Genomic DNA, 23,833 nt, shown 5'->3' with positions numbered 1-23,833 from the left:
TAATGCCATAAATGTTAAAAATAATTTAGCATCACATTGTGTGTATACTTTTTGTAGTCCCCACCTTTCCACTGATATGAGTTAGAGAAATTGCTGACTGGGAGATACCTACAGGTGAAGTGTTAGCCTGTGTGCTTTAAGCTTCCCTTTCTATCAATGGGAAAAAACCTCAGATAAATTATCCTCTGAAAGAGCCTACTTTAGACACAAACAACTAATTTCAGACCCTGCAGTCCCTCAAGTTAGTGCTGATGAATATTATTTTTCTTTTACTATTTCAAGCCAAAAAATCTATTTTTTGCAAGCTCCATCCTCAATTCTCTCCTCTTGAGCAGACAGACAGCAACCACAGCAACCAAAGCACCTATGAGAAAAATAATGAAGAAACGATGAGGAAAATGTTCTCTCTGAACAGGACAAATGCTGCCTGGAAAAACCCAACATGCTGGAAGCCACTGATTTCAGTTAACTAAGTATTTTGTTGGTTTTAGTACTAGATAGAAGCAAGGTAAAGTGCTCCCATCTATTTGAGACTGTTTTGGTAGCAGAAGCAGCTTAGCTCCAGTTCCTGTCTGAATTCACCAAGAATGCAGAAAGCTAATGGTGTAACCATTCACTTCTGCCCCTTGCAAAGTTCTTAAGTCAGTGAAGAGCACACAGTGCTACTGAAATGAGACTCTGACAAATCTACTCACAACTACTTCGGTTAGTACAAAAGTTTTGCTGTAAATGTAATTGATTTAACAATGGGGAAAATGTTAAGGACCATTACTTAAGACTTTTTGCAATCCTATTTGTTAGCTGACATGTGTCACAACTGCACAGTAAAAAATAGGATATTTCTATTAAATTCAGCGCAGTGCTTGTGTTGTATAAAAAATTCTCATTTTCAGCATTAAGTGTCAAAGAGGCTTTTTTAACAGACAGGAGAAAGAACACTCACTTTTTTTTTTTTTTACCATGTAACTCTCTTAATGGAGGATAGGATAAACCATGCCTTCTTTTCACAACAAGATTTCAGTGTAGGTTCACTCATACCATCCTGACAGTGATTAGAAGGTGCAAGGGGGATGCAGTCTAATGAAGAAAATTTCATATACCCTAACAGTGTCTATGGAACGAAACTATATGCACTCATCTTTCATTCCCTAAAGGCTGAATTATCATCTGAGATAACTGTTACTTGGTTCCTTTTTGTTACAGTTTTTGGCACATTTTCCTCTTTGGTTATTTTATTATACATAATGCCACCAGTGCAACTGTGTCTAATATAAGCAATTTACCTGGAATATTTCTGTCTCCCCATACACAAGCTGAAAATAAATACTTCTAATAAATGTAAAAGATACCTTTAAAGTAAGGTATCCTTACCCATGTGAGATGACCTTCAGAAGATGCATTACTAGAAAGCATAAGGTAAGTTTTTCATTCTACTGATTAAAAAAAATAAAGACCTTCTGTCACAGGTTAGGATGCTCTATTTCTTTGAGAAGTCCAATGCTCATCTAACAACACATCTGTTTTAGGCTTGAGAGTTATCCTTCATTTCTTCAATTCCACCCCAGCTCCTTTTTCAAGGGGGGTATAATTTATGAAAATTTCCTTGAATCAGAAAACAGACTGTATGTCAAGCACATACAGTCATGCTCTTAAATGACATATGAGTGGGCACATCAATGTGAACTTTGATTCTGAGAGACCGTAAGACTTGTCAGTTAAGTTCCAGGTTGACTCATGAACTATTTTGACAGACCCAAAGAGTAGTTCCTTCATGGTGCTCTCAGAAGCCTGCCAATCAATCACTAAGTTATGCAGCAGACATAAACTGCATGTAATTTGGAAAGCGCTTTAAATTTTATTGATGATAAAATGAAGGAGATTGATCTGCTTTCATTTGACAGACAATACTTCCTTAATGCAGCTGATTCTTCCAAAGCTCTTTCTGGCCAAGGAGCATGAAACATGACAGGAATCAGAACCAAAGAGTCACTGAACCCTGTTTACATTCTGGGAACTAAAGAGCATTAGAACAAATCTAGGATCGATTGAAGGAAGTGGAATTCTGAACTGAAAAGATCATGAAAATACCAACGTCAAATTTAATTCAGCAAGCTTTAACTACACATTTGCAAATATGCAACTAGCTTTAACTATTACATTTTTATTACATTTACTATCCCAAGCCATCATTCTTCAATAATGTTTTTTTAATTCAATATAGATTATTGTTTAGAATGCAAGCATAAGAATATGTCCTAAGAAACAAACTGACTTGCTCTAATTCTGTCTCAGTCTCACATAAAACTTCACAAACAAACCACAGCAAATTCTTACTGCTTGTACTTAACAACGGAGACAAACATTAGGCAGACTGTCCTAGAACATTGTTTTTAATGATATTTCAACCAGTAAGAAATTACAGCCTGAATTTAATTTTTCAGATACAAGTTTCAAAGTAAAGACAGATGTATTAATAGCATTAGTTCACTTGTTCATGACATGTGTCAGTAGCTGCATGGGCAGCCCAAAGTTTGGACAGATTTCACAAGCACAGCAACAATAAACCAGAAGAACACACGAGTAATAAAAGATACAATACCACTGCAAGATTTCACTTTAACTTTTCTTCTGGGATAAGAAAACTTTTGGAGGGAGGCATTGGTTTCTTTTGTCACTTAGTTTACACATGGAAAAGGGAAACTTTCTACAGACAAAAGGCTACCAGTTTCAGAAACTACTTTTCTTTTCTAAAATGCCCTGGAAAGCAATAGAAGTGTACTTTTCATTTGTCCTCAGAAGGAGTTAATTCGACATTTTCAAAATCTTCCTAGCTCAGCTATACTTACATTGTTATTAATTGGGACTTAAGTGGAAGGTGCCTAACTTCTCCATAACTTAGGTTTCTTGCTGGACTATAATTTTGCATAATCATGGTTCAAAGGTTTTCTTAGCATTTCAATTCCTCAAGCATTTATGGAAATACTGATTCACTGTAAAGTTCAGTAGAATCATATTGCAATGCATTAATTGATACTACACTCACTAAAAGACTTGAATTCATATAAATTAGAACATTGCAGTAAAAAATTGCCTTATATAAAGAGGTTTCATATACAAACATCTTTAATAAATGCTAATAGGTTTCTAAGCAGTGCCTTATTTACTTCATTTGCCACTATCTTTGGCAGTCCATGGATCAATATGCCCTTGGCAAAATTATAATATTAAACTAGTATTTTCCCTAGAAACAATAATTCAAAGAATAAGTCAAATAATTCACTAAAAAAGATTATTCCTTGAACAGCATTTAAAGAAAAATGGAAAATTTTGATTAAAAATTACCAGAAATATTTTTTGCATAAGGTTGGTAAAGTATTGGAATTGGCTGCTTAAAGAGCTTGTGGAATTTTCATCCTTGGAGGAGTCTGAGATTCATCTGGAAAACCCAAGCCAAGGGCAATGTTATCTAACTGGACCTGCTTTGGGCAGGAGATCAGACAGATGACCTCTGGAAGTCCCTTACTTCTAAATTGTTCTTAGACAATTCCCCAAATGGCACCAAAGAAGGCACTTAATTTCAGAGTAATTATATTTACTGATGAATACTACAAGATATTAAGTTTTAAGCAAATCCTCAATTGTTAAAATAACAATAAATGCAGCCATTTTCTACTTAAACTCTCCTTGCATAACAGTGGTTATATCTAATCTATTTTACTGTACTTTTATCTAATAAATGAAGAGCAAAATATCAGTGCACAGAAGAAATTATCTGTGTTGTTATTGATACATTTACAACATGAATTGAGGCAATGGGACCAACTCCAGACAGCTGTCAATTCTGCATGCCCAGACTCATCATACATACTTCAAAGACAAGCTCATCTACAAGAATCAGAGACAAGTTCCTCCTGTGCAGAGCAGCTAAGGACTCCAAGTCTGTCTAGTTCAGAGAACAGGAAGCTGAGGCAAAACCTTGTTGCTCTCTACAGCTTCCTGAAGGGAGAAAGTGGAGAATGAGGCGCTGATTTCTTTGTGACAGGATGCATGGAAATGGTTCAAAGCTGTGTCATGGAAGGTTCAGACTGGTAATTAGGAAGCATTTCATAAAGAGGGTAGTGAAAGACTGGAACAGACTTCCTAAAGAGATGGTTGATGCCCAAACCCTGTGCTTAAGAGGCATTTGGACAGTGTACTTAGCAAAATACTTCAAGTTTTGGTCAGCCCTGAATTGGTCAGGCAGTAGGACTAGATTATGATTGTAGTTCCCTTCCAATGGTCCCTTCAAACTATTCTATTCTAGTCTAGTCTAGTCTAGTCTATCTATCACAGAATAAGCTGAGTTGGAATAATAATGATCACTGAGTCCAATTCCCAGCCCTGTCACCCCATGTGCTTGAGAATACTGTCCATTCCTCTTGAACTCTGTCAAGCTGGTGCTGGCGACCACTTCCCTGGGGAGCCTGTTCCAGTGCCCAAACACCCTCTGGATGATAATATCCAACCTAAGCCACCCCTGACACAACTTCAGGCCATTCCTTCAGGTCTGTCACTGGTTACCAGAGAGAAAAGACATCAGTATCTGCCCCTTCTCTTCCTTTCATGAAGAAGTTGCAGACTGCAGTGAGATCTCCCCTCTGTCTCCTCTTCTCCAGGCTGAACAGACCAAGTACCCTCAGCCACTTCTCATAAGTCTGTCCCTCAAGGCCCTTCATCATCTTTGTTGCACTCCTTTGGACACTCTCTGATAGTTTAATATCTTATAATGTAGTACTCAAAACTGCTGACTCATATTCAGCTTTCTGTAGACCAGGACACCCAGGTCCCTTTCCATGGCACTGCTTTCCAGCATCTCATTCCCAGTCTGTACTGTACATCCAGGGTTGGCCCATCCCAGGTGCAGAATCCAGCACTTTCCCTTGCTGAATTTCATATGGGTTGTGATTGCCCAGCCCCTGATTTAGTTGAGGCCTCTCTGCAGGCCCTCCCTGCCCTCAAGGGAGGCAACAGCTCCTCCCAGTTTTGTAGTATCTGTGAACTTGCTCAGTATCTATTCCAATCTTGTGTCGAAGTCATTAATGAAGATGTTGAAGGCCACAGAGCTGAGGAGCCTCTGGAACCCCACTAGTCATAGGTCACCTGTCTGATGTCACCCCATTCACTGTAACCCTTTGTGCCTGACTCATGAGCCAGATGCTCATCCATCACATCATCTGTTTGTCCAGTTGTGTGCTGGACATTTTGTCCAGAGGAATCCCGTGAGAGATAGGATTTACTGAAATCCAAAAAGATTACATCCAATGGCTTCCCTTGATCAGCTAGCTGGCTTACATTCTCATAAAAGGAAATCAGATTTGCTAAGCAGGACTTTCCCTTCACGAAGCTGTGCTGACATTGTCTTTCAGGTGTTTTTCAATACCTCCCAGAATAATCTTCTCCATAACTTTACCAGACACCCAAGTAAGCCTGAAAGGCAAGTTGTTTCTGGGATGCTCCTTCTTGCCCTTGTTGAAAATCAGGACAACATTTGCCAGCTTCCAGTCAGCTGGGACATCTCCAGATTCCCAAGACCACTCAAAAATCATCGTGAGAAGTTTTTTGGTGACATAAGCAGCTCTTTGAGGATTCTTTGCTATATCCCATCAGGCTTCATAGATTTGTAGGGATCCAGCTGGAGCAACAGATACTGAACATTTTCAGGGACAACTGGGAGATGATCATTCTGATAGTCATGGTCTCCACTTCAGAGGCTGAGATCCCCTTGGTCCATCATTCATGTTGAACACAGAGGCAAAGAATGTGTTAAACACCTCTGCCTTCTCCATGTCCCTGTTTGTGAGGTGACCATTCTCATCCTGTTAAAGGCTGATGTTATCCTACACTTCCTATTGCTATTAATATACTTGAAAAAACTCTTTTTATTGTCCCTCACAGTTCTGGCAGATTTAACTCCAGCTGATCGTGGGCACATTAATTTTCTCCCCACAGTGACAAGCAGTATCTTCACATCTTTCCATGTCACCTGACCTTGCTGGTCATACATCTTTCTTTTTTTTTTGCTTTATTTCCAAGAGAAAACTTTGTTAAACCAAGTCTGCTTGACTTCTGACATTTGGGAATTGCCTGGTCCTGTTTCATGAGGACATGATGTTTAAAAAGTGACCAGAACAGATGGACCCCAGCACCTGCAAAAAACATTTTCCTTAGGGACCTCACTTACTAATTCCCTGAACAGCCTAAAGTTTGCTCTTCTCATGTCCAGAGATGAGGTTTTGCTGTCATTTTTCCTTTTGTCAACAGAGATTTTAAACTCTTGCCAAGACAGCTGCCGATGTCCATTCATCAGATCGATTCTGTTGACAAGCAGTACATCAAGGAGAGCATCCTTTTGAGTCAGCTCTCTTAGGACATGTTCCATAAAATTGTCATCCAGGTTTTTTAAGAATTTTCTGGCCCAGGTTGTATCGTCTATGTACAGCTCCCAGGTAATTTCTGGCAAGTTAAAGTCCATCATAAGGACAATAGCAATCCTTAATATTCATTCTCACAAACCCACAAATTTAAACAACCCAGTAAAGACAACAGGCTATGCAACAGCATATCTTTATATCTTTCATAGACCCTAGGTGTTCACTGTGAGTGAAATTGGTATTTACATATTCAAAAGATCAGAAATCAAGCCTTGTACAAAAGTCACACTTTTGCCCCCCCCTCTCTCTGCATTAATATCTACATTTCCTTTTTTCTGCAAAGGCTGTTCTGGTTGTAATAGTAACTTTTTATTCCCACACTGTTCAAATGTTCACGATGGTCACTAATTCCCTATGCATAATCCTGTGTCCACATCTTCACTTTCTTCATGGACATCTCTAAACAAGAGAGCTCAGACAGCAGCAAGAAACAGCACTTCACAAAGGATTACTCTGGCTTTACACAACCCATGATGACTTTCTCAGAATCATCTTATTTCAGTAACTTTCTAAATATTAATATTGACAAACTTTTACTATTAATATTCATTAAGTGTGATGACACAATAGCTCAGTTTTTCTGAGTTTGCTATCTGCAAACTCAGAAGAAATTAAGATCTTAAGTACAGATATCTCTGGAGTCACCAGACATTTAAGGAATTAAAGGCAATGATAACATAACACACATTATCTATTATGTGCAGTAGTGCCATAATTGCATTGTCAGTAAGGTATGCAAGTGGATTTTGTACATGAAAGCCAAATTTGTATCTTTTTGCAGAAGACTAGAAACAATCAATAAAATAATGGTACCAAATAATGATTTCTAAAATATTCTGCAATTTTGCAGCCTCCAATCCACTTATACAAATTAGCCCAGCAACAGCAGCAGTCATATGACAAGAGAAGTATTTTGTTTACCAACATGGACTATATCAAGGTAAAAAAAATTCAAACCAAGATCACTTTATCAACTAGCTCACAGTAAGACTCCTGTTCTTATTTAGGTAAAGTAAACATACAACAACACATCCATCCACATGAAATGAAAATCAAAATTCTAAGTCATATATGGACCAACAGACATTTACAAAATAATTCTTGCTAATGTGTATGTAGCTTATTTTTCCTTTAATTCTTTCTATTAATAAAATTAAACTATCTGTTTTCTTAATAGGAAACCTTTACTATGAATGCTTGCATTACATTTTGGGGGGATTAAATATGCAGTAAAGCTACATCTTTATCCATCTGTCTTTTCAGTTTATACGCCATGGTGTTGCCTGCAGTTAAAAACAATCATAGCAAGAAGAGCTGGCAAGTTAAAAAACAAATACCAAATGTTATTAGCATACATTCAGATCACTGGAAGCACACAGAGAATACTGTTTAAATGCTTACCTTAACTATCCCACGGATATGCATTTTTGCTATCATCTCTGCAGTGTAAAGAAACATCAACAGAGTATCAAGAGCAAATGTCACATACTGGAGAGGCGGATAATGCTCGAAGGTTTTTGGAGTGTTCATACACACAGAAATAACACTGATGATGGCACAAATTCGTAGTAAAGAGTGCACCCACTGAAGAAAAAAATAAAAACAAACAAAACCCAAACAGGAGATATTACAAGATTGCTTTGATGTTCAAAAAACCCTCAAATATTTAGTTTCCATATCTTATCCTGGCAGTCTTTTGTAAACCCATGTCTGTGTCATTTTACATCACAATCCACATATAAAAGGTCTTCAACCAAAAGTAAGCACTCCTAAATTACTTATACATACATAGACATGTATATACTTTTATTAGTTAGTTAGTGAGGTTGTATAAGTCAGAAAACATGGATTAAGAGCCAAGAAACTGAGAATAAGGATTCTATCATTTCTACTTTGTGGCACTTGTAATTCAATTTCTTTTCAAATGGCAACCCATCAAATTTATGGGTAGACAATAGGTAGAATTAGTTGAAGTTTGGAGGATGGATTAAATAAAATATTGGTGGAAAATTTTAGTTCACCACTTAAGAAGAAATTATTTTTAAATCTGTTCACAACTCAGAAAAAATAAATGAGAGTCACAGGACTCAAAGCTACCTTCTGATTATGAAAATAATAAATATAAAAAGAACAAATATAAAAGAGACTATATCACAGACAGCTACTTCTTTCAGGATTCACTTTTGCTCCAATCAAGTTTTGTTGCTATAGGAGAACAGTTCATTTCTATTACTAATTAGGACTCAGTTCCACTCCTCATTGCCAGTCAGAGAGGGACAAGTAACTAAAATGCAGAATGCATCAATATGGAGGTTTAGGGTTGGATTTTTTCCTTTTAAATCAAAATATGACTGAAACATCTTGAAGTCAGGCAAGTATAATGAATCATATTTAGTAAGGTCTTACCTATTGTAACAAAAAGGAAAAGATACTTCATCAAGAAAAAAATCTTTAAACAAAAAAACCTGAAGTATATTTATCAAAATTTTTCATCTAGGGAAAAATTCTAGACTCATTTACAATGTACCTCAGACCTTTTGATATCCAAAAGACAGCTACCCAATTTAACACTCACTGTTCACTCACTTAAATCTAATGATATCTGATCTAATGATATGAATTGAATAGTTCTATCATTTGCATACTCTGAGCTCAGATTAATCATTTAGAAGCAGAATGCACCTTATGAATGATCTCCACCATCCCTTTAACATCCACTTTGTTTTGAACCTTGTTTCAACTGAAACAATTAACATAAGTATACAAAACTTGTTCTCTAACACAGTAAAGTGCCAGCATTACAAACACTAAGCAATATACAAGTAGTCCATCATCATGACAAAGAAAAATTATTCCATGAGAACCTCGTGCGTTGTGTGATGAGAAATGTAGGTGAATATCCATCATATATTTATCTGCAATGACATTTTGAGTTTATTACAGCAGCCAATACAAACACTCTACTTAAATAACTGACAAGACAACAGCCATATATTAATTCATGCTAAATAGTTTTAGGTGTTAAAACTCAGCAGCAAAGCTGAGGAGATCTGGCATCCTTGCTACAAATGAGATGATGTTTTTCTTAAATGAATGCAATGATAGCAACAGGTATTATTTCAGAATATTTTACTTCCTGCTTTAAAAAAGTAAAAAATTATACACTAAGAGAAATGTGAAAATGTCTTCTCTGCAAAACCAGAAATTATTCACAATATTGGAATCCTGAATCCATGCTCACTCCTGAATAAATAATTAATTCATAACAAATATAGTTACATGGTAAAGACATTTTCTTAATACTGTACAGTCTATTAATAACTCCACTCCTAATGAAATTTTCCCCAGTTTCAAGTTGCCAGACACTTTTACACCTCTCTTTTTCTCAAGGCAGGTTTTAGGTTAAAACATGGTATGAGAAAAATGAGAGCTGTACTTCAAAATAAACAACCAAAATAACAACACTTTTATGTTCATAAATGTTTTAAAAGGAGATATTTGAAAATCCAAAGTGCTTATTGATGGCTACCACTTGAGCAACGAAATCCTCCTTTTAATATCCTTTTCAAAAGCTAATTTTTTATTAACTTGTAATTTAAACAAACATGTTAGGAACCAGAAACCTTGAAAGGATGGCTGTTTTAAAAGAATCAATCAGATGAACTGGTTGGAAAATACTGCTTGATCATCCCTAATTTTGGAATAGCCAAAAGAAACTATTTTGTTTAGTCTTTCATGTTTTTCAAAAATTTAACTGGTACGCAATGCAACTATAGTTCAAAACTATTTTCTGACTAATATCTAATTCTGAATTTTTGTGGAAGTCATATTTCAACAATTCAACTTACACTTCACTTAAAATTAGTAATTACAGAAAGAGATACCTACTGGTTTGTTAATCCATAGAATATCTGCATTGTCTGACAAAGATTCATCAGGACCAAAATCTGTAACTGGCTGGGCTTCCACCCTTGAACTCTGTTTCCTTTTTAGCATCCTGAAGTTAACTTCTCTTATCTATAATCATGAAACCTCCTTGGTGAAAAAAAGACAGAAAACATTAATTCACTTCAGCAGTTTTACAAAGCATTTTAAACTGTTTTATAAACAACCTAAAGCATTTTGTTTTCATGCACACTTCTTTTGTACTTACTGACTAATAGGATATTGATTTTATTAAATATAAATCACTGACATGACACTCGTTAGTTTACCAAAAAATTACACAAAGCTATGCAACACAAACTATTACCAGAAATTTAGCAACACTGACAGAGAATTTGTTCTGAAAATATGCAAAGAATTCTATTGCTGTGAACTTCAACACAGAGTAAACACTGGATGAATTTGACCTGGAGCCATTTAATTAAATGGTGACATTTCCATTTATTACACTAGGCTAAGATAAATCCCAACATGCCAAAGGCAAACGGGCAATGTTAAGCAGCCAATAGATGTTAATGTTATTTACTGAAATCAGAAGAGCCTTTTTGCAATTAACATTGTTTTTCTAATAAGTATTTTCTAAAGTATTTTTCTAATACTTTTTTTGATGTTAACAATTATCTATCCGACAGCCAGAAAGTTGTCTGTCTCTGATGAAAACATGTTGTTTCCACAAGGTCAGGCTGCGTCTGGCCATTCCTGCATGGATGGCACTGACTAAGCCTTCTGTATGCTCAGCCATGTGAGCCACAACTAAGGGACATGCCATGAGAGCTGTAAGGTTGAGTTAGAGCTTAGTATTGACTTTCCCACAGACACAGTTCATGGATCCCAGAGTCTAAACAAATCCAAGCAGATGAGGAAGATGCAGTCTTCTGAGAAGTAATTATCTGCCCTTGAAATACAATTCTATTGTTCATGAATAGAACCCCTGAGAGACCTTTTTTTTTTTGTTTCCCAGCAAAGTAGGGGGAGGAAGAAAGCAAGATCTTGGGATGTTGTTCTGGACCTTTACTTTGGACCAACTGTTTGCAGGTGACAATGCCCTGTGACAACCAAAAGTTTGTCAAAACTAGTTTAAGATAGAATCATAGAATGGTTTGAGCTCAAAGTAACCTTTAAAGATAATCTAACCCAACTCCCCTGCCATGGGCAGGGATATCTTTCACTAGATCAGGTTGCTGAAAGCCCTATCTACTTTTCAATGATAGGGCTACCACAACTTCTCTGAACAGCTTGTTTGTACGTCTCACCACTTTCATTGTAAAGAATTTTTTCCTTATGTCTACCCTGAATCTTCCCTTTTCCAGTTTAACTCTGTTGCTCCCTCGTCCTGTCACTACAAGCCCTGGTAATTACAGCCACAAGTATCACAATGACACATTCTCTAACATGAATGCAGGGAACACTGTGCTCGATTAAGCTGGAGGCAATAGTGGGCTCAGACTGCAGAAGTGCTTATGTGCTTGGTCTCAGCTGGCCTTTTAAATCTCATGGGCTGCTGCTTCATGTCCAAACATTATGCTTGCATCTTTTCTGTCTCTTCTTTCTAGCTGTTATGGCAAATGTAAACCCTTAATCTAATTCCAATTCCCTCAAAGTCTACCCCTGCTCTGTATTCTCTTTCAGATTCAAGAGGTTGGTTCCTGTCTCTGTAAAAGCAAGTCTGAACCACTGGTCTTTGTACTCAGCACACAGTAACGGGGCTGAGGTCCTGTACTGATGTTCCCAGCTGGAGGAGCTGACATTATGAAACAACTGATTTTTAAAAATAAAAAGAAATAATCTAAAGGCACAAAATAAGTGATAATTTCTGACACCTGTTTTCATTTTAAATGGTCATTCACAGCAATCTTAGCTTAAGTAAAACTGGTAAGCTGTCACTAAACACATGCAAACACTGTAAAGTTAATATTATATATTAATAACCCTTCTCTAACAAATGAAGAATGAAATAATATTCACAGAGGTTGCATGCTCTCTCCATGTTCATGCTCAAACTTCATGTTCTACTTTTGTTTTGTAACCGAATTCACTACTTTCTCCTCTTAAGCATTTTTTTTCCATTTTCTCCTATTTATTTCCCAGTGTAATAGATTAACCTTTTTTCTCTATTTAGACCAAAGCACAACCAGAAATGCTTCAAGTCTCAGAGCTGCTGGTGTGCTTTTTGAGGGCATGAAACCTTCAAATGGCTTTATTTAGCATAGTAATAAGAAGTTACTGCAATGCCTTGGGAGCTTCATTTCCCAAAAACTTAGGGGGAAAAACACTGCCTAAAATGTTTCTTACAAGTATGTTCCTTGGAAATTGTTACTCAAAAGCTAATCAGTGAAATAACAAAATAATAATTTTATATTTACTATTTCTGGTAATGGCTATTACCGTGCTCTAGTAAGCTTTTAAGAAAAGATGTAGCAGTAAACAGAGAATTAATTCGATAAGTGCAATCAATAATTATGAGAAAAGGTTCAGGATAGGAAAAACTGATTTTTTGTTTAGCCAATTGCAGATTATTTTTAAATAAATGATGGTCTAAATAACAAGCTATGTCCATTTAGGTAAAAAAAAAGCAAATAATTATAAACAGTCTATTAGAAAGACTATGTTGTTTTTATGCTTTTCTCAGTATTGCTTATTTATATGTTTGATGTGTAGGAAGATTAGCCGTACCCTTCTAATAAAATTCCCACTTATCCTTTTACCCAGTGCCTCTTTCTTTGTTCAAGTAATTTTTAATTGGTCCAGGCACAGAAAATAACATGAACTTTAGATGTTCATAATAGATGTCCATAATGGATTCAGTTCACGTAGTAAAATGACAGAAATCACAGAATATTCTGAGTTGGAAGGGACCCAGAAGGATCATCAAGTCCAACTCTTAAGTGACTGGCACATATAGATATCAAACCCACAGCTTTGGCATTAGTAGCACCATGCTCTGACCAACTCAGCTAATCAGTGTTGTGACTAAAGAGATTAGAATTCTTATTTTTAAGAGGCAGCTTTGAATAAACAAATCTCCATGTATATAAAACCAAATGGAAGGGAGGAAATGTTATGGAATAAAAGAACCAGCTTGCTTACTTCTCTACTTGAAATGACCAGAAATGCACACAAAAATTCAGAATGAAGATGACAGATGAATAATATTTTGTAAATGGTCTTTAGCAAGATTATTCAAACTAGAGCATAGTTGCTTTCAAACTTTTATGCAACTGTTTTTGCTCTTCTCACTACTTTTAGTTTACCAGGGAACACACACTTTTGCATGTGCTGCAGTTTTGGAACTCTGCCATGTATGTAAAGGATTTTAACCCTTGGACTACTATTCCCTTTTGCACTTGTTTCTTCAGGGAGGAACCAGCTGAAGGATGAAGAGAAAGGGAGCTTTGCATGAACTCCTTCCAGCATGCGACACGCAGCGAGCACTGCACCAAGCTGTACCAATGGGGAGGATGTGGCCCTCCCTAACCCTGATACAAATCCACCCCTGCAGTTCCTGCATTGATTCCGACATACGTCATTAGGTCTTTCTTTGATCACAACCTGTTATTAATGTGAAAGGCTAAATACATTCCCTAGGATGTATTTCTAGCTGCAGTGTTTTTAAGACATACTGGGTGCGGGGTGAAGACAGGCTCTTAAGACAGGAAAATACCATTGAGTTTTGGGGCTACAACCACTTCTCATTTCTTTGCAGTACCTTCTTCATAGTAGCAATGAAAATTCACATTGCAGGTGTCAACCTTTCAGGGAGCAATGTACTGTGTTTTAAATTTTTCTTCTATTTTTAGAAGAAAAGGCAAATTAAAAGGAATAAAACTAAACAGAAAATTACTCACTCTCTGAGCCTCTCAGATCCATTAAGGTAGCCTTGTTCTCTTCCTTTCTATCACTGAACTTGCAGGCATGTTCTGCAACCTCTACACTTTCTAAACCACCCCCACCCACTAAATTTGCAGCTTCTGCTGAAATGAAAGTATGCCAGGACAATGGTTGGGGTGAACATAAGACCCACTGTGCACTTGGGAAAAAAAAAGAGTTAGAAGAAGATATAACCCAGTTTGCAATATTCCCACTAAGTGCAAGACACTCCTTCTGCTGGAAATATGCAGTTCCTAAAAAAATCAAAAGACAAATTTTAAAAAGTAGCTGATCCTCCACAACATCAAAAGCTGAGAAATCTGAGTCTTGCTTATAAAGCAAGCTCACTGTATATAGCATAATCTGCTCAAAAGATCTCTATCACAAAGTCAGGAAAACATGCTTATAAAGGCTCTGGCTGATAAAGAAGGCAGCTGAAAAATTACTTCACAGAAATATCAACAGGAAAACAAAGCAGATATTTCTACAACTTATGGAGAGAGAATTCAAAAGTCAGACAAATCCTTGGAATGCCTGGCTTTCAACATACTTTTTTCTCACTGCCTATTGACTTTGTCACCTAAGATCATGTGAGCACTGCCTGAAGGTCCTCCCAAGGCAGGCCACCTACGAGCATTCTCTTCAATTTTCTCTTTGAAAATGTCAACTCTGCTTCCAACTTCTCCCAGAGCAGGGACACAGAATGTGGCACACACTTCAAGACAATAATTACAAATGTGAGAACTAAAACAGGTGACAGGAAGATGATGTGAACACCCGTACACATAGCATGATGACAAAACCCCATTTCCATACTATACATTAAAAAACCCCCAAAGTACAGGTTACCTTAAAGAAATTGATTGCTCTTAACTTCAGTATGCATTACACGGTTATAGGAAAAATGTACTGTTCCCATTCTTTCATCAATAGCCTTCCCCTTTCCTTCTTTGCAAATTGACACTGTTTCTCTATTGCCTGCTCCTTGCATCCACAGCTTCTTCCATCCCTGATTGTGGGTATGGGTACAGTTAAATGGCATTTCAGCCTTTGTTTTCATGTAGCAAAAATCTGAAGTGAGCAAGCTGCATCCACAACAGTATAGATATATTTATTTCAGAAGGGTAAAGACAGTATTCCAGTAGATACAATCACAAGGCACATGCTGCCACAGATGCTATTAACTCATAACTAATTTCAAGTAAGAGCTTATTTCAGTATTTTTTCTCCGTGTGGTATCACTATTGTATCTGATGAAATGTTCTGAAAGATCTCTTTGTTATTTAAGCATGATATACTGCTAATAACAGACCAAATTTTAGTATTTACTAAAAAGAAAGTTGCTTCCTCACAAAGAAGGTGCACTGAAGGAAATATTCTAAAAATAGTTACATTCAAATTTTCAAATCATTTGGATAGATGTAGGAAAGAATGACTGATGTAATATTGTACTTACTAACAGGATCCCAGACCAAAAATACAAGGACTGAGGTTCAAAACTGAGAAAAGTTTAAAAATTGCTTGAGGCTGCCAATGTAAGAACATCTAGTCTGAAAACAGGCAGGTGTTCACACTTCAGCTCTTCACTCACAACACACTTCCTGTGTTTTGCCTTCTTATCAGCTAAGGACAATGCTCTTACAATATTTATTTTTTACATATAAATTCTTACTCTCAGATGTCACCAAAATAACACCCAGCAAGCAGAATCAAATATCTCATTGCATACAAAGGCAGATCTCTTGTGAGTCAGATATAGAGTCTACTGCTACTGTAACATAATTTTGTTCTCTTTACTTTAACCCTTCTAACATCTGCAATATACAATTTTGAAGAAACTACACACACACTGTGAAGTGATGCAGCCACAAACAGAACTTTTTAAATTTCAAATGGAATTGCTTAGCTTTTCCATATTTTCTTAATTAAGAGATTTGGTTGAGTAAAAAAAAAAAAAAAAAAAAAAAGCCAGAACAACTGAAGATGATTTTTAAAATGATTCTTATATCACATTCCACTACACTTCTTTTACATACAAAATAGAGATCCAGGTACACCAAAGTCATCTTTGTAGTGAAGAGCAGGTACACTCTCACATTTCTAAGTCCCAACTCCCCATGTATCCCAAAGGTGGAACACATCCAAGCATGAAGCAGCTACTTCCCTGTACAAGTAGCCAGCTTTTGCTTTTCAGTGGAAACCAAGACTGGTGAGCACCCTCCACCTCCCCATAACAGGCTAGTTGTTGGCATGACTGGATAACACAATAGCTTTCCAAGTTCTACAATTAAACTGTCAGAATGGCTGATAAAATGCTGAAACATAATGATGGCCACTGAATGAACAGTAATCATATAAAATATAAAATACATAGAAAACACCAATGGCAATGTATTTCCTTCCCAAATACATTTGCACAGTTTAACAGCTGGTTTACTCTGAAAGTTCGCTTGGACTGTGAGCTACCTCCCCACCATTTGCTGACCTAAGATCAGTCAACTGCAGTGTGATTTATATAAATACACGAGCCCATTGCTGACAAAAAGACACATAGCAACAACCTTAGTAAGAATCATGCTGGTTAAAACCAGAGAGCAGTGTTCTGGAATCTTCTTTTGCAGCATAACCCATGTCCAGGTGGAAAATGTGTTTAACCCTTTGTGAACGTAAGGGGACAGGCAGTACCGTGTCATTGATTGAGTGGATTCAAGGAGCAACCCATCCTTTCTTTACAATATCCCACATTCAGTAACATGCTCTGAGTGCTGTGGATCAATTTTTCAAGGTTTAAAGAAGGGATTCCTTCCCAGAATGATACACGGGTGGAAAGGAGCTTCTCTGTAGGCAGATGGTTGGCAGCATGCCTGCTTAAGTGATTATTTAATGTTTCTGGGATTTTGTTGTATCATTAATTACATGCTAGAACCTTGTATATCCATCTTCTCACTATTTAAATACATGAAAATTAAAATAAATGGTTGTTATACTCTTTTAGATTTATTACATTTTTTGCTAAAATAATTATTAAAGAAACTGAAATATTCTAGATCATCTTTCCTTGCCAAATTCTTTCTTTTCTATCCTTTAAGAAACTGCCAGCAAAAAAATCTAATGCCTATATATCTTAAACTTGAAGTCCTGAAAACAGAATTAGGACTTTTTCTTTTCGTACCCTCTTATCTTCCCTTTGAAACAAACTAACTGACATGCCCTTGCTGCAGGGCAGTTCCTAGAAGTGACACCATAACCTCTGGTACTTTATGTACTGAATGCAAATGCTTTATTTTGGAGGGAAGAAAAAAAGAAAGGAAAACTGAGCTCATAGAATCATAAGCCAGTTCAAGTTGGAAGGACCTCAACTCTGCTCTTGTGAGATTCCATCTAGGTTTTCCAGGGGCCCAGTTCCAGGATGTGCAACACAAGACATTGATCTGTTGGAATTAATCCAGAGGAGGCCACAAAGACGGGCTGGAGCACCTCTCCTATGAAGATAGGCTGAGAGAGTTGGAGCTGTTTGGCCTGGAGCTTTCTCCAGGGAGACCTTAGAGCAGTTTTCCAGTACCTAAAGGGTGTTACAGTCCCTGGGGAGGGACTTTTCACAAGGATATATAGTGATAAGTTTAGATTAGATATTAGAAAGAAATTCTTTACTATGAGGGTGGTGAGGCACAGGAACAGGTTTCCCAGAGAAGCTGTGGATGTCCCATCCCTGTCAGTACTCAAGGCCAGGCTGGATAGGGCTTTGAGCAGTCTTGTCTAATGGAAGCTGTCCCTGCCCAGAGCAGTGGGGCTGGAACTAGATGATCTTTAAGGTCCCTTACAATCCAAACCATAACTTGGTTCTATGATCTCAGAAGGTCTCCAATCATATCTCCTGCTCAAGCATTATCAACTCTGGTGACAGCCCAGGCTATTGCAGTTTACTCAGGCTACTCCAGTGTGGTCTTGAAAATCTCCAGCAAAGAAGGTTTTTTGAGCAACTTGTTTCACTACTTGATTGTCCTCACCATGAAGGGAAAAACAAAACAAAACAAAAACAATGATAAAAGATGAAAATATCACAGAAAATAGAGAAAGGAAAAAGATATTACCTAGCAGAATCAAGAAAATTTGCAACTGTAATTTAGGACTGGTATTTTGCAAAGCAAGATGTATATCAGTTTTTAACCAATCCAGGAAACTTCAGTTGAAATAAAAGATGCTATGAAGGTAATGAAAGGGAGAAGAGAGAAAGGTTGAAAGGGAAAGAAAATATGATTCAACCTGTAACACTCACATTAGGCTGACTTTGCTCTTTATCCCCAGAAGATTTTGTGTTCAAAACCTACAGAAGATCCAACCATGGAAGCATTCTATTAATAACGCAGTAAAAATTATTTTTGAATGCAACACCTCTAGTTTACTCAAAAACACATCGGACATCTTATTTGTAACAGACTGAACTCCTAAATACCTAGGCAGGTGGGGAAGAAACCAACCTCCCCAGAAGCCAGAACCAGCTCTGTCTCATCATGAGCTACTCATGCCTCAACCAGACATTCTCATCTGTAGAAGTCTTCTAGGGCCAGGTCCAGCAGCCCATTACTCCCTACAACACAGTGTGATAGTACTCATCTTCTACTGTGAAGGTTTAAGACACAAAATGTATTTGACTCAAAGATAGGTTTGGATGAATGCCAAACAGATCTACACAGTGCTCATGGTACCAGTAGTATCCTGGAGCTGGAAATAAGTCAAAACAGAGTAAGTTATATTTCCAGGTGGTATAGCTCAATGAACTGTGATGGGGACGACATTTCAGATTAATATAAAACAGATGCACCAAACAGGAAGACTAAAGCACAAATTGTTGCAGTTTTGAGAGTTACCAAGCTCAAACGATAAAAAAAAAAAAAAAGCCAAAACCAAAACCAAACCAAAACGAACAAAACAACAATGCACCAATTGAAAACAAATCCAACTGTTCCTACAAGTCTCCAAAGGTATATGTAAATAATTGAAGACAGCTGGAGACTTCTAGCATCCAGTTAGACCAACTCGAAGAAATGTGATTTCTCATCCTCTTCCTGAAGTTAAGAAACTTCAGCTTTTGCGATTCAAGCCGCAGAGGATAGTTCATTGTTAATATGTATCATTTCTCTGTTGATCACTCAAAGGGCAGGTGGAATGGGGCTACTGGGAAAGGAAATGAAAACAAACAATAAAATGAACCAGGAAATTGATGATGCTTAAGACAAACACAAAAGACTCAAACAGCATTTAGTTAGCGTTTCCTCGGTGTAAATATTTGCCTGGATGCAACAACGGTTAACCTACCAAATCATAGCTGACTTAAAAGGCACGTTTGCACATTAAGAAACCTTAATCCTTTCTCGAAATGCGTCTCAGATTTTACTGAGAGTACTAAAACAAAAAGATGTCAATAACAAAAAAATATTAAGCACCTCTATTCGATGTACGAACCACTGACACTGCACGTTAAATAGATTTAGCCCAGGCCTGGGTACATGGCTCCCTCCAACCACGCCAAGCCCGCAGCCCCTGAGGGAACTCTCCGCGGTGCCCATCCCCGTGCCCATCCCCAGGCACCCCATGAAATGAGTGCCCCCCGAAGAGGCCTGTTGGCCGCACGGCCCCGCTCTGCCTCAGCGACGAGGCTGCGGAGGGCCCCGGGGGAGGCCGGCGGCGCCGGCCCGGAGCGCCCCCTCCCACCGCGCGGGAAGGACGGCCGGGGCGGGCGATGCGGAGGGCGCCGCCGCCCCTTCCCCCTGCCGCGGAGCCAGGCGGGCCTCTGGCCGCGCCCGTCCCTTCCCTGGGAGCCGCCAGCGTTCCCGGCACAGCCGCGGCGGCCGCCGGCACCGAGGGGCCGTGGAGGGGGGCGGGGAGGCGCGGGGCCCCACCGCGCTGCGGGAGCGAGCCGCGCCCGCCGCCTCCGACCTACCGCCAGCATCTCCCTTCATGGCGCGGTCGGGAGCGGCCCCCGCGGGTGTGCGGGCGTTGCGGTGCTGTGCCAGCCTCGCACGCCGCCCTCTCCGCGATGGATCGGGGCGGCGGGGCCCGCCCGGCGGCGGCCGCTTTCAGTCTCTCGGCAACGGCGGCGGGGGCGGGCGGGGAGGGAGCAGGTGCGGAGGAGACGTTGCCGACCGCGCACGGGCGCCTCGGAACAAACAGACCCCCGCCGTGCTCACGAACCCGGCTGCGAAGAGAGGTGGCTTAGCGACCCCGCCGCCGGGGGTGATCCCCGCGGCGGTCCCGTCTCGCAGAACACCGCCACAGCGGCTCGGAACTGTGCTCGCTGCGCCCCGAAACACACGAGGGGTGCCCGGCACGGGCCGGAGCCCGCACTGCGCTCTGCCAGCAGCAGCGCCCGCCGGGGCGCCACTTGCTGCGGCAGTTTGGTAGGGCTCTAGTTCGGGCTTCAGCCTTTTTGTGTCTTGGTTGGTTTGGGGTTTGTTTTTCATTTTATTCATTATGCTCTTCAAGTGCTAGGATAGGTGATTTATTTTGGTAAGAAACCCTATTTGTACACCTTAGGCCTTTTTATAGTGCTGGTGCACTTCTTTGCCCCGACTTCACTGGGTGGTCTAGTTAATTTTCATATTACTGAAGGGCCATGGTAAAGCCCAGTCTCGAGCTCCACAGGGAAAAAAAAATCATTAAAATATCTTCACTTGTTGGACGAGATGGTCTTAGGGGTCTTTCCAGCCTAAATGATTGTATGGAAAAGATACCACAAATAAACAGATGAAGAAATACTTGGAAAATTGTTTCTGTAAATCAGGTTGACATGTTCCAATCTGTATTTTATCTTCTTGCACAAATAAGAAAAAAAAAAAGTAAATTTGTGGAAAATTTATGTTTAAATGAAAATGTATGGTGGGGAATGTGATCCTATAACTTTCTGGAGATGGTAGAGATGTGGAATAAGATTCAAAAGACAAAGCCCTTAGCAAAATACCCCAGAAAGCTGAAGGAAAGTGTATGGCATAAATTGTATTAGGTTCCTTTAAATTATATCTATTTGATGCTGGCAACCAAAACTAATAAGCCAGTTAGGAGTTGGCCTCAGGATTACAGATGCAGTCCTGCCAGCAGTACTTACATGTATTACCAGCATTAGCAATTCCAGTGAATTTAAGCACCTAATTTTAGTGTTTGCAGTTTTTGATAGCAGTCAGCTGATGTTTCATGAGAAAAAATTTGTAAAGCAAAACAATTTAAGAATAAATGTGCTGACAAATAATACTCTTCCTATTTTGTCTCTTCCTCCCCACTTAACATTTCATTATTTGGAATAAGTTGCTAGGCAGCATTTTGCTGTTGGTGATAGCATCTCATAAATGAAAACTGACAGTTGCAAACAGTGAGATGTTGCAGCTATATCTAAACAAAAGAAATCAACATTTGCCAGCGGATGTGACTTTGTGTAACATTTTTCCTATGGATATACTGGCCTCTGAAAAATAACTCTCGATAGAACAATTTTCCAGTTGGAAGGGACCTCAGGAGGCCATCTGGTCTGACTGATCTGCTTAAACCAGACTCAGAGATGAGATCACACCAGCTTGCTCAGGGCTTTATCCAGTTGGGTCTTGAAAGCCTCCCAAGACAGACACTGCACAGCCTCCCTGGTAAGCTTGTTTCTGTAATGGACCGTCCTCATGCCGAAAGATTTTTTTTTGGACCCTCCCTTGTCAGCAGTCTCTCCTCCTGCAATGCACCCTTGGGAATTGCCCAGCTTTGTCCTCTTGACGGCTTCCTCATAGAATCTGGCAGACTGCTCCTAGGTGCCCCCAAAGCCATCCTTCCTTCAGGCTGAAAAAGCCAAGCTCCTTCAGCCTCTCCTCATGGAGCACGTGCTCCAGTTCCAACCTCCTTGGTGGCCTGCCAAGGCCTGCCAATACTGAATTCATGTATTAGCATCTGTCATGTGTTGGAGGGGGGTTCAAGATATGCTGCAGTAATTTAGATACTGTTTAATGAGTTCCCAAAAAGAAGGGATTCATTTCCCTACATGTGGTTTGTATTAGATGGAATACGTGTTTCCTTATGTATTTGGCACTTTTGGTGTTGTGTTAGGTAACATATTGTTACTACCTGCCCTTACTCTGTGGAGCACAAGCTGCTAATGGGAACCCACACTTTCAGCAGAAGACTGGATTCTCTCTGACAGCCTGTCTTGAGCACAACTGGCATCAGATGATGCTAATGCTGGAAGAAAGGTTTAGCCCTTGATACCTTGATGTAGCTGCCTGTGTGCAAAGGTGAAACAGTAGTCTTCCATTCACAGAATTGTGCAGACGATGAAGGTCTTCTGTTTGCAAGGAAAAGCCCTTTCTTGCTTTGCTATTTAACCACAAATTTACTTTCAGATGTGGCACACATCTGAAAAGCATGAACATTTTCATACTTGAGTGGTGTATAGGAGGCATGTGAGGATAAAACTTAAATATATATTAAAAACTTGATATAATTTTGCAAAAAACCTGTTAGTCCTTTAAAGTCTGTAACAATGTCTAATATTTAGGGCTGAAGTCTGTTTTAATTCTGATTTAGGAAATTCACACTGACCTACAAAGCAAGCCATAAACATAAAGACAGAATTTGGGAGTTAATCTTACCACATTACTTTACAGTAATGTTAAATAGGTCAAAAGGAAAGATATTTCTTAGTAAAGATTTACCTCTCATCTCTACAAATCAAGACCAGATAAAGGAATTTCCCTATTCATCCTTCAAACTTCAACACATGTTTGAAATTGGCCATGGCAGAATGTCCATTTAGAAGAAAATTCTGGGGACTTGCATTGAGTATTCAAGGGGAGAATTTTCAATCTTACCTGTAACTTTCATTTCTGTAACATAATCTGGAAACAACCAAAAAGAAACCCCAAAAAAACGTGGTGGGGGGAGGAATTCAAAGCATCTATTTATTCTACATGTTTCCTTACAGAATTTGGATTCAAGTCAAATTCTCTCAAGCCCTGGTTTTATTTCTGAATTTATTTGAACTTTATTTGCTTTATTGTCCTTACTTTCCCTAAGTATCTGTTAAATAGCTGAAGAGTAATGTAAACAAATTTTAACAACATCCCAAAGAGCTGATCTTACTGGGATTGCCATTGTTGGAATTTGATTTACCACTTATGAAAGAGCACAGAACTTGATCAGATTTCAGACTGTCTACAATTACTAAAAGAATTCATGAAATATTAATTTTGAAATTATGCTTGAGCTTTTAAAAAAGGTCACAAAATATCATTTAGCAATTCAGAATTAAACTTCAGACCCAAAGTAAGATTTAATAATCATTTTGGCATAGGATACAAGTCAAAACCTGCTAAATTCCTGCCTGTTGCTCTTTAGCCTCAGGGTGCCCAAGTCCTTAGTCATCTTAATGGTGGTTACCACAAATTTCTCCCATAGTCTGAAGTCCTGCTCTGCACATGCTGAGCAGCACCCTGGTGTTATTGGGGCCCCACGTGAATCAGATGAGCTGAGCAGCCCAGTTTGCTTCCACCTATCCCTTTATGGCTCTGGTTCCTGGTGGT

The 23,833-nt window shown here is 38.8% G+C and overlaps 1 protein-coding gene across 1 annotated transcript in view; it reads right to left on the bottom strand.

Annotated features, from left to right (window-relative positions):
- Positions 1 to 20,492, bottom strand: part of NALCN (sodium leak channel, non-selective) — a 226,998-nt gene extending 206,506 nt beyond the window's left edge. Inside the window, exons 1-3 of the mRNA XM_036406770.2 lie at positions 20,224 to 20,492; positions 10,359 to 10,505; positions 7,872 to 8,054 (exon numbers count right to left, since the gene is read on the bottom strand). Of these exons, the coding sequence (XP_036262663.1) occupies positions 7,872 to 8,054; positions 10,359 to 10,466 (291 nt within the window). The 5' untranslated portion in view covers positions 10,467 to 10,505; positions 20,224 to 20,492. The remainder of the gene's footprint in view (positions 1 to 7,871; positions 8,055 to 10,358; positions 10,506 to 20,223) is intronic.
- Positions 20,493 to 23,833: the final 3,341 nt, after the last annotated feature.

Source organism: Molothrus ater, chromosome 2, assembly GCF_012460135.2.
Source record: "Molothrus ater isolate BHLD 08-10-18 breed brown headed cowbird chromosome 2, BPBGC_Mater_1.1, whole genome shotgun sequence".
NCBI lineage: Eukaryota > Metazoa > Chordata > Aves > Passeriformes > Icteridae > Molothrus > Molothrus ater.
Note: the sequence above shows the minus strand (reverse complement) of the source record. Positions and strands in the feature narration are given on the sequence as shown.